At 38.7% G+C, this 12,322-nt stretch overlaps 1 protein-coding gene across 1 annotated transcript in view; it reads left to right on the plus strand.

Annotated features, from left to right (window-relative positions):
• Positions 1-985: 985 nt before the first annotated feature.
• KIAA1731 (KIAA1731 ortholog) overlaps positions 986-12,322 on the plus strand; it is a 62,833-nt gene continuing 51,496 nt past the window's right edge. Inside the window, exons 1-5 of the mRNA XM_008581755.1 lie at positions 986-1,056; positions 5,616-5,749; positions 6,581-6,781; positions 7,933-8,057; positions 8,866-8,959. Of these exons, the coding sequence (XP_008579977.1) occupies positions 5,642-5,749; positions 6,581-6,781; positions 7,933-8,057; positions 8,866-8,959 (528 nt within the window). The 5' untranslated portion in view covers positions 986-1,056; positions 5,616-5,641. The remainder of the gene's footprint in view (positions 1,057-5,615; positions 5,750-6,580; positions 6,782-7,932; positions 8,058-8,865; positions 8,960-12,322) is intronic.

Below are 12,322 nucleotides of genomic sequence, written 5' to 3' on the forward strand. Positions count from 1 at the left end.
CAAAGCTTAACTCATTACTTCTCCCTCCCAAACCTGCTCCTCTTCCCATGTGTTCTGTAAAGATGTTACTCCCATGCACTCGTTTGCCAAATCTGGAACTTGGACATCAACCTTTGCCTCCCATAACCAGTTAACTACCAATTCCTGATGTTTGGTGTCGTATTTGCCTCTTCAATCTATCCACTTCTCTTGCTATTATCTTTCACTTCATGCAGTAGCATCCTAATCAGTTTCCCTGCCTTCTGTCTTCAGCCAAAGTGTAGCCAGATCTAATCTCGTCAGCAACTTCCCCTCTGCAGCCCCCATTTTCTAATCCTTTGATTCCTGGTATGTTTAACTCTCTAGACTGCAAAATCTAGGATAGGGGTGATAATCCATTTACTCTTGTCTCCCTGAACCTAGCACAGTGTATTTGGCACATAACAGATGCTCAATAAACATGAACCTGTGCTCACTACCTTTCTGATCATAGGTTATTTAGAGCAGACAAACCCGTAACATGTTCTAGGTGAATGGGAACTCTGGTGGCACAGGGTAACATGATATGGCTGTTTTATGAACTGGAGGCCTTAAATAAAAGCTATCAGACACTAATTGCACGTAATAGTACCAATGAATTGTGCAGTCCGTATAGGAAAGGATGCATATCCCAATACATCTTTATGATGGGGCCTTAAGACTAAAGCCACTCTTATGGCTCTGGGCCAGTATCTTCCCCTTTCTGGGCACGTAAAAAGAGCATGCTGAAAGTGAAGAGGTAAAACCTCATAGCTGGGGTGAGTAAGAGAAACCATAGGGATCTGTGGGGGGCTGGCGCCCGCTTGCGCGCGTGCGCATGGAGCGCGGCCTTCCCGGAAGCCCCCGGGTGGAGGCGGGACCAGGCTGGTTCCCGCGGTTTGGTCCCGCCATTGGCGGGCGGTTTGAATGACGGAAGTGACGGAGCTCGGCGATGGCTGCCCCGCAGGCGCACAAACGGCTGTGGGGCAGCTGATCGGCGGGTGCTGCTGAGGCGTTCTTCCTCTGAGTTACGCCTCCTGACTCCGGGCGGGTTTTCAGGTGAGTGACGGAGGCGCCGGCTTCCCTGCCATCCCGGGGGTACACTACTCCCTGCGGCCCAGGAGCTGGACGTGTGCCCCGAAGGAAGGGAATCCCGGGAAGGCGCCGCCTCGGGAACGCAGCACGGCCCGCGGTTCTTAGGCCTCGGCAGGCCGCGTGCCCCGGAGGCGCGCCCGGCCCAGAGCCTCCTCCTTCTTGCGTCGGGCTGCTCCGGGGTCTTTGCGCGAGTGGCTTTGCGCACTGTCCTGGGGTCAGGTCGGGCGGGCTTCCCCTGCATCCTCCCCGGTCCCTCAGCTTCCAAACCGGGACGGCCGCGAGGGCCTCCGCCACTGCTGCACACACTTCCCCCAGGTTCCCAGCGAACGTGGCCTGAAACCTGGTAGCCGTTTAAGAGCATTTCCTGCAATCGTTTCATGCAACGAGCACGCTCTCATTTGGTGTCTGATCCCTTTAATTCTCAGGTATTAACTTGTCACTAACTCGGCTTTTAAAACGGTGGCGACTGTTTGAGCGTTTAATACTTAGACTGTATTTGCCGTTTCACACTGGTTAAATCACATAATCATCAGAACAAACCTATTGGGGCAGATATACTTCCCTTTATACAGTTTAAGGAAATGAAATCAGTGACTTAAGTGACTTGGCCAGTGTCTTTCTGGTAGTAAGTGGCAATGTTGGGGCTTGAACCCAAATCTTCTAAGTTTAATATTAATTTGTGATTACCATGTGCTAGGTACCATTAATCCTCAGGATAAAATCTCACAAGATAAGTGGTATCATCCCCTTTATTGGATCGTAATAAAACACAATTTAAAATCTATATTGATAGGAATAAATAATTTAATAGGAAAAACTTCTTACAATAGGATTTCAATTGCTAAGCTTAGAAGGAATAATGGAAATAGAAAGTACCATTTGATAAAGACCACAGTAGTTGTTTCAGACAGCAGTCATAAATGGATACTAAACTTACTGGGCAAAAGTAGGATGAGAAACATTATATTTATATGGCCTCAACTATCTCTTTATCAGATACTTACAACTTATAAGCGAAAAGTAGTAGCTATAGTGGAGAGACCTCATAGACATCACCTTCATATCAAAATTCAAAATTTTGATGTGAAAATTTTGCCATCAAAATTCACATCATCAGCCGTAAGGTTTTGCAATATCATTTACCTCTTGACATGATACACTGAAAAAGGTAACATCACTCCCACGATGTTCTTGCTAAAAATGCATAACCTCATTCTAAACACAAGAAAAGATTAGACCAATCCAAATTGAGGGACAGTCAACAAAATAACTAGCCAGTATTTTTAAAAAATGTTAGGATCTTGAAAAGAAAGACTGTCCCAGATTAGAGGAGACTTGACAACCTTGGCAGTCATGAGAATGTAACCATCTCCTGCATTCTGAAATCCCCGATTGCATGGAGGCCAGCTTCTCATGGGCTGCTCCTATACAAAGACTGAGTGGCAGGAATACTAAAGGAGGCCTGTCTGTGAAAAACCCCAAAGGCCTTGCTGCACCTTCCTTAGACTGCATGGCTATCTAAGAGGCACTTACCCATTCCTCTCTTCCTCCTTCATTCAGTGTCAACCTTGCATTGAAGTCTGAGGTGCTCCTAGCTCTTACCATCTCCCTCCCTGTTTTGCCTTAGGCAGCCAGTTCCCCTAACAAAATCTGTGGATTTAATCCTATCTTGGCATCTTCTTCTTGGAGGACCCAGAGTTACACAACAACAAATGCAATATGTTGTCCTTGGATTGGATCCTTATCCAGAAAATAGACATTAGTGTCTATTAGACAATAGGTCTGACAAATTTTGAATAAGGTCTATAGATTAGTTCAAAGTATTGTGCCAATGTTAATATCCTGGCTTGGATCATTGTATCGTTGTTATGTAACCAGTTGTCATTTGGAGAAGCTGAGCAAAGAGTGTATGGGAATTCTAAGTCAAAATATTTCCAAATAAGTTTAAAAATCTTAAAAATCATACACAAGGGAAAACAAATATTCTGTCAGATTTTAGGGGCTAAAAATAAGTGTATATATGTTTTCCTAAAATCCTCTGGCATGAGATGATGGACACTCAAAGGAATCTGAAAAATTAGTTTTTTTTTTCTTTTATATTGAGCTATAACGAAGAATAAAGTACAGATATTTAGGTGTACCTTTTCAGAAACTTTTACATATGTATACACCTGTGTAACCATCATACAGATCAAAATATAGAATATTTCCAGCACTCCAGCATGCTCCTTTGTGCCACCTCCCAGTCAGTAACCTCCAGAAAGGTAACACCTATTTTTACCTCTCATCGTGGATTAGTCTTGCTTGTTTTGAACTGCATATAAATGGAATTTTATTGTATGTTCTCTTTTATGTCTGGCTTTTTTTTCCATTCATTGATATTCTGAGATGCATCAGGAATTAGTCTGAGTATGAGTGAATTGTCAAAGACTTTCAGACAAATTGATAAAGGCACATTGTGAAGACTAAATTTAATCTTGGTCATTTTTTTCTTCAGTTCTTCACTGTTCTTCAGTCCTCAGTTGTAAAAAACAACAACTTAAATAAAATTTTCCTCTCTCCACATGTTTCAGCATGTTGGAAAGTTAGAAGCCGTTTGGGATAAGGAAACCAGATTCTTGCCTAGGCTCTGCCACTAGATATTGCCCTTTCATTTAGGGCAAGTCCTTTAACCCAAGAGGCCCTTGTTTGTTCATGTGCAAAATAAGAAAAATAATCAGCACTTTGTCTACCGTTACTAGAGCCTTGTGAGTATCAAATGAGTAGGATGCATTAAAAGATTTTTAAATGCAAGCAGTTATTCCTTTTTGACATAAGAGTCCTATTGAAGATAGTAGTAACGACTGTGTATACCTATGTAGCACTTTGCAGAATTAGTTCACTGAATGAGGCATTCATTCAGTCAACACACTTACTGAAGTACCTACTATGTGCAAGACACTATTTTTAGGCTATGGACATAAAACAGCCAATAAGGTCATACCTGCCCTCATTGAGTTTACGTTCTGATGGAGAATTCACTGTAAAAGTATTAGTCCCTATTGGGTAACCCTGCAGACTCTTTGCCCTCTGTTTATAGCTGATTGAAAACTGTGTGTGTTCATAGTAAGTGCTATAACTTACTGCTAGTTGTTATTGTAAAACTTTATTTAAATATTAAAATTTTTAAAAACCAAAGCCACCATCCTTCAACTGTTAAAAAGGGCAAACCTGTAATTGATGAAAAACTAGAGGAGGTAATACCAAGACAACATAAAATTAGTCCCCATATGAATATATATGTAATATGAATTATAGATGGGCAAGTCAGGAGTGGGTGGGTGAGTAGAGCAGGAATTACTAGAGGACAGCTTCATGGAAAATTAAATATGTGGACATTAAATAAATAAGTACGTAGTAACCCAGTTTGCCTGCCTGGTCATTGTAAGGAAACCTAAGAAATGTTGACTTGTCTCAAATAAAATCATAGTTGTGTACTGATGTTAAGTGTCTAATTTTTGGAAATGGTGGTAATGGGAACACATTTGTATCAGAGTTACCTGAGGAGGGTCTTCAAATTATAGAAGCTATAGATTCTTACATTTTTTTCATTTCTCCCCACCACAGTCCCCCAAATAGGGGCATATTATAATCTGTGGAGAAGAGTGAGAACACCTGAGTGTAAACAGTAGCAATAGAAGAATAAACCTGGGGGCTGAGCCCGTGGCGCACTCGGGAGAGTGCGGCGCTGGGAGCTCAGTAGCGCTCCCGCCGCAGGTTCGGATCCTATATGGGGATGGCCGGTGTGCTCACTGGCTGAGCGCGGTGTGGCCAGTCTCAAAAAGGACAAAAAAAAAAAAAAAGAAGAATAAACCTGGGATCTAAACACTTGACACATCCAAACAGAAATATTCTAAAAGGGATTTTTAATGGTCATTCACTTGCAAATCACAATGTAATTACTGAAGAATTACTGTAGAATATAAAACATGGGATTGATGGGATTCCATGAGATACAGTGATGCTTGGTAATCAAGTTGTATACAATAGACTGGGAGTTGAATCCAGGGACCAGAAGTCCTTGAAATTACAGCAGTCTTGCTGGTATGAACAAGTTATAGAAGTTCTAAGGTGTTAAATTGTAGTTGTGAAAACATTTATTCTATGCCAACACATCTTTTTAAGTCTTTGCTTTTTTACATTTAGGCTAGATAAACTCCGGAAATGCCAATGAGGAATAAGTCAGGTCCCGGTTACTCAGAGTGAACAATAATCTGCTGTAGGTGGGGACACACTTTTCTGAGTAATTCTGATCCACTCTTTACTTCCCCCTTCTCACTCATCTGAGGACCACTGGTCTAAGTGCTGAATTTATAATTTCTCTTTCTAAATAGGTTGGACTTTGTTTACCCAAATTATTTTATTTGCATGTATACAGCCTTTTAAATGTCGAAAGTATTAAAGTGAATGTTTAAAATTAATCTTTGCTGGCCTATTTTAATGGTATATATCCTTATGGACATTTTACTCTTTTTAAAATTCAGAGGATTCCTACTGGAAGTACACGGAAATGAAAAGAAAAGTAGTAAATCCTGGCAAGCTGAGATTGAGTCCTAATGAGGAAGCCTTCATTTTGAAGGAAGATTATGAAAGAAGACGAAAACTAAGATTGCTACAGGTATGATTTATTTGGGATACAGTTTTAAAGTCTTTGTCTTCCCAGATTATTTGTATTTTTTTGTATTAGAATGTTCTAAATAAAATTTTGCATTTAAAGGCCTTTTTCAGCTGTACAAGCGCCCTGGTACTTGCATATTAACTAGTTTTGAGACATTTGAAAAATAGGCTGAGATGGTAAGTAGATTGGAGAAGAGTTGGAAGATAGGTATTATTTGACTCAATAAATATTGGAGAATAGTTCTTGAAATATCATTTTTTTAAATGCTCTATAATTGATGAAGATTAGAACAGGAAGCTTAGAATGACTTTGAAGAAGACCTATTGGAAAGATTATTAGCGGCTGGAACAAATTTATTAGAAACTTGCAGCTTATCCTTTTGTAGAAGTCTTTAGAGGAATATAGTTACATCTTTGTGAAGCAAGTTTTGGGTGCTATTCTGTCTAGAATTAGAGATGATGTACCACAGAAATGGCATTCTTATCTGGCTCTATCTATACTCCTCTGGGATATAAAGTTTGTGGAATAATGTTTACCATTTTAACCTATTATAGATTAGCAGAGTGATAATAGCAATCCCATTAAGGATTGGGGTACGGAGGGAGGGGAGGTAAAAGCTAATCAGTTAGGGGACTTTAGAAGTAGTCTTGAGATTTCTATTTTTTCTACATCACTTCGATTTTCTGTTTTACATAGTCCTTATCTGATGTAAGATGAATATTCAGGAAAATTGACTGACCTGAAGAGAACTCATTTGGGTTCCTGTTTTCAAATAAGTTTTCCAAAAAGTTTAAGTAAGCTTTCTTCCATTGTTGAATACTAATTCTTCAGGTTCGAGAACAAGAAAGAGATATCGCCTTACAGATAAGAGAAGACATAAAACAGAGGAGAAATCAGCAATTTACTCGTTTGGCAGAGGAGCTAAGGGCAGAATGGGAGGAATCACAAACTCAGAAAATACAGAACTTGGAAAAACTATATTTGGCAAGTTTAAGAAATATGGGAGAGGGACATCAACAGGCCAAAGAAAATGTGAGTGAGAGCTTATTTGACTACTTGATTGTGGTGCTAATATTAGTTAAAAATAAATTACAGTTCTTGAATGCTTGTATGATAAAAAATGTTTTCGTGTATAGAATTTGTTTAGGACAGCCTGAGCTTTTTTATCAATTTCATGTAGTTCGAGAATAACTATAGATTTATTCCTAGGAAGAGTCATGTCAAGTAAAATTCATGTCAAGTAAAATCTATCCTCCTGTGGTGTTTAAATTACCATTATTCTCTTCTAGTACTTATCTACCTGGGTAAATAAAATAATAACCTCTGAATCAGAAATTGTTGTTCATCACAAGCATTTTACACAGGTTCAGTGGGGTGGATCTAGATTTCCCATTTCAGTATCATTCCTCATACCTCTAAACATGTGCTATTGTTGAACATATATACACTTGGATTTCAAACACAAATAGTAAAAATTCTTTGATGACTTTCAAAAAAAGCCAAAGTAGAACTTAGTATTTAAGACTGTTCCCTGACCTTGATTTGTTTTTGTGATTTCTGGTTGGAAAATACTAGTTTGTGGTCCTCAGAGTCAGTCACACACAGTAAGCAAGCTGGTTCTAAAGAAGGCAAATCTTTGATAACAACTAGTGAGGAAAAGAAATATCTTTAAAAAATGTGGCAATCTGTTTCTTGGTTTTAGTCTGTATTTTTAATAATAGCCTTAAGTTATGACATCAGACTTTTATAGCTTTATTTGTGCCACCATTAACTTTGTGCTTTAGTGCAGTGTTTCCCGAGCCTCAGTCATTTGAATATCACCTTCACAATTTTGCCCTGACTGGAGAACCCACCCATATTACTATATATTTGGCATTTTGATTTAAATGGACTCTTTTATTACTTAACTTAACCTTTGTCCTAAGTAATTTACTATTCTATTTTTGTTTTTGTAATAGTATGTTAAATTATTACATTAACTTTAAATTAAAATATTTGTGTTTTTCCTCCCTAATATAGCATATCATCAGTGGTATCATTGCTGTGCTTTGAGAAACACTGCTGTAGTATGTAGGAAGAGGATGACAAAATTGAGAAGTCACTTCTGTTCTGATATCAGATAAGGTGTATTTCTGTTAATCTTGTTTAAAGTGACATTTTAAATAATAAATAAATATTTTTAGGAGCCTGATTTGGTTGCTCTGGCACAGAGGGCAGCAGAAAGGAAAAGAAAAGCAGAAGTGAGGCACAAAGAGGCCCTGAAAGTACAGAAAAATCAAAAAGAAGTATTAATGGGACAAAAAACCTGGTAAAGTAATAATAATTTTTACCATATTCCCAACCGAAACTGATATTGCTGGAAGTAGAGGGTACATAGGATACTGTGTGAGCAGATGTTAAAGTTATATAATGTGTCCATTGCATTTGTTAAACTTGGTTTAAAAAATAATGCATTGGGGGAGTGAACATAGTGACAAATGAGCTTTCTCTTCTATTTGGTTTTAAACATTCTAAGTTTCTGGGAAAGTATGGCTAGTTCAGAAAGCACATAAACCAAAATCTGTTTCTGATATGAAAGAAGTAAAAATAAGTGTGGTTAAGAACATTAAAAGACTGGTCAGATTGCTCACTTGGGAAAGCATGGTGCTGATAACACCAAGGTCAGGGATTTGGATCCCCATACTGGCCAACTGCCAAAAAAAAAAAAAAAAGGATATTAAAATAGGTTGTAGATTCTGTGGAAGCCAATAGTGATTAATTTTTTCATGTTGTGAAAGTTAAGGACCCCATTACTAGTTAGCAGTGGTCATTTAAATAATGACCCATCTTTATCAACATTTCAAATTTTTTTTTTACTCTAAACTATTCTAAACTAAAGAACATTAGATATTTGTCGGGTTGGTTCCCACTATACAGCTTTATGTCTTTCGAGATGCCTCTTTCAATTGGTAAACATTTTCTTACATTTCCTCTGTGATAGATTCTTTATTAAACAGCATGCTGAGCCTGTGGGATCAGACTGGAGGATTTTTTGAGATCCAGTGACTTATATTTTTAACTCAGAGGATTGTAATATTAGCTGAGAGATTAATTGATGACATTTCTTGTTTTTTAAGGCATATAAAAGTTCGAAAGGAAGCACTGCTCGTGGAAAAACAAAGATCTGCCAAAATTACAAGTCTGCCACCTCCTCCTCCATCTCTTTTTGAGGTGAATTACTTTGAATGTTGAGAGTAACCAGCTTATAATTCTTTACTATTAGAATTCAGTGGAGATCAAAATAACTATCATTTGTTTAAACTTAATTTTTAATTGTACAGTACACATGAGTATATCTGGAATATTTAAAAATAATCCTAGGTATCATTTCACCTGTAAATACTTTAGTATGTATCTCCAGTGTATAAGGACTTTTGTCTTAGTATAATACTAATATTGTTTCCACTATCGTCCAATATGTATGTGTTCAGTTTTTCCCAATGGTGTCAAAAAAATTTTTGTGTGAAAAATATAATCGTTTTGATTTTTAAAAAACTGTTAATAGTCTTAACTTTTTTTTCTTGTTTGGTGTTTTTTTGTTTACTGCCCTTTATTTTACTGGGGAGTGGGGAGAAAGAAAAAAGTAGATTATTTGTTCTTTAGGCTTTTCTACATTATGGATTTGGGTCATTTTTAATAGTCACCTTTTTACAGATAAAGAAATTAAGGTTCAGATAAGTTCATAAATTTGTCCAAGATTATAAAGTAATAAGAGAGGTCTGTTTCTTCATAGGAGTAAAATATGTGCTTTTGTGATTTGGAGCTTTTTTTTTTTTTTTTTTTTTTTTTTTTTTTTTTTTTTTGTCTTTTTTTCGTGACCGGCAACGGGATCGCAACCCTTGGTGTCGCGTCCGCACCTCGCTCAGCCAGTGAGCGGCCGGTCTGTATGTGGGATCTGAACCCTCGGCGGGAGTGCCGCTGTGCTCCCAAGCGGTGCACTGTAGCAGTGCGCCACCGGGCCGGCCCGGGAGCTCATTTTTTAATAGCATTTATTAAGTGGAAATTAATTTTTTAAAGTATTGGTTCTCCAGTTCACATTAGCTCATCATGGTTATTGAAATGGCTATTTGGATAATTATCAAAATTACATAGTTATTTTTATCTGGAAATTTAAGTAGAAGTAAAAAAACACCTGCAAATACAGGGATGCCTAGTTTACTTGTATATATTTACTTGTATAAATTTATGTATATGCAATTAGCAGAAGTACCGGATATTCAGCTCTTAGGCCTTTCATTTTGTGAGCCTTCCTGCTTTTTTGTTGAGCCATCTGCCATGTAACATTTGATCCAGCGAGATTCAGGTAGAAGGGTCATATTTCATTCACTCCCTCAGTACAGTGTGAGATGACAAAAGCAGGCCATATTTTATCCATGATGCCTTTTGATTGCCTTTGTCATAATTCGTAATGTTCACAACAGTCCAGGTCAGAAATTTATAAAAAGCAAACACAACTTTGGATAAGTGCTTTGGCAGGTATGAATTATATGTAAATGTTAAATGGTTATACTTTTTCCCCCAACTTCTTCTTATGACAATTTTTAAAATACAGAGAGATTGAGTGCAATGAATGCCTGTATTGTATATAAATTTCAAAATGTGTATATATGTGTATACATTTAATGTAAATTTCAGAGATGGCATTTCACCCTAAATACTTCCACATGCTTCTTGTAAGAATAAGGATATTCTCTTATGCAATCACAATACCATTATTACACTAAGAAAATTAACATTAATTCCTTAATACCATTTTATATTCAATCCATAATCAAAATTATCTGATTGTCCCTAAAATAGTCTTGTCATTTTTTCTTCTTTTAAACCAGGACCCAGCCTAGTGTCACACGTTGTTTCTGCTTGTTTTATTTCTTTGGTCTCTTTTTTTTTTTTTTTTTTTTTTTGTCTTTTTCCGTGTCCGGCAACGGGATCGCAACCCTCAGCGTTGCGCCCGCGCCTTGCTCAGCCAGTGAGCGGGAACCGGTCTGTATGTGGGATCCGAACCCTCGGGCGGGAGCGCCGCCGCGCTTCCCAAGCGGCGCACTATCCAGTGCGCCGCCGGGCCGGCCCTCTTTGGTCTCCTTTAATCTAGGAAATTATCTCCTCTAACCCAACCCAATTTTTTTCAGACCTTTTGAAGAGACTAGTTTGAAGAGATTAGACTAGTTTCTTATATTTTCTGCTTTTGTCTCATTTCCACATGGGATCATGCACTCTGTGTTCATTAAACTGGAAGTCAGGATTAAAAACTTGCTTATAGGGCCAGCCCGGTGGCGCACTGCGCTAGTGCGCCGCTTGGGAAGTGCGGCGGCGCTCCCGCCGAGGGTTCGGATCCCACATACAGACCGGTTCCCGCTCACTGGCTGAGCAAGGCGCGGGCGCAACGCTGAGGGTTGCGATCACGTTGCCGGTCCCAGTCCGGTACGGGGGCGACACTGAGGGTTGCGATCCGTTGCCGGACACGGAAAAAGACAAAAAAAAAAAAAAAAACTTGCTTATTATTAGGCAAGTATAGATGATGCTGTATAGTTTATTGCATCACACCTGGAGGCACGTAATATCAGGTTGCTTCCCTATTAATGATTCTAAATTTGGACATTTGGTGTGACTATAAGATAGTGACTATAAGAGATCTCTATCAAAAAGGTATATATTCCCTTTTCAACTACCAAGTAATCTATGATTTGGCATCAAGCAGGAATCTAACATCCTTCTACATTGATTCGTTGGCCTACTTTTGTGTAAAAAAAAGAAAGAGAACTTTCTGTTAATAGTGGACATGAACTATAGCTCTGTGTAGGAAGACAGTGTGTATTTCTTGTTTTTTCTCTTTACCAATTTTCAGAATAAAGGGTTGGTGTAATAATCAGTTCCAATGGTGGCAAATGGATTTTTCCTTTCTCTTTTGTGACTATCACTATGGACTTGTGGATATTTATTTATTCAATATTACATAGTCAATTATAGTAATTATTCTTTTTCTTCTTTCTGATGTTTGTAATGTCTGAAATTTGGTCAGTAGGAGACTCTTCAAGCTGGTTCTATATCCCCATAACACCTTGAGCACTTCCTTGATCTCTGGCCCAGTAAATGACCCAGGCTCACTGTGTACTTACCCTCTACCACATCTGGAATCTCCAAAGAGCCCTGGTTCTTTTTAGCATAGAAGTGGTACTTAGAAAGTAAGATCTGGGGCCGGCCCGGTGGCGCACTCGGTAGAGGGCGGCGCTCCCGCCGAGATTCGGATCCCATATAGAGACCGGTCCACTCACTGGTTGAGCGCGGTGCGGGCATGACATCGAGGGTTGCGATCCCATTGCCAGTCGTGGTACAGGCGCGACACCGAGGGTTGCGATCCCGTTGCCAATCGCGGTACGGGCATGACACCGAGGGTTGCGATCCCATTTACCGGTCATGAAAAAAGACAAAAAGAAAAAAAAAAAAAAGAAAGTAAGATCTGGGTGATTATATTCTTTTTTATTTTTTTATTTTTTTTATTTTGTCAATATACAATGTAGTTGATTATTATGTCCC

Source organism: Galeopterus variegatus, unplaced genomic scaffold (genome assembly GCF_000696425.1).
Source record: "Galeopterus variegatus unplaced genomic scaffold, G_variegatus-3.0.2 Scaffold2452, whole genome shotgun sequence".
NCBI lineage: Eukaryota > Metazoa > Chordata > Mammalia > Dermoptera > Cynocephalidae > Galeopterus > Galeopterus variegatus.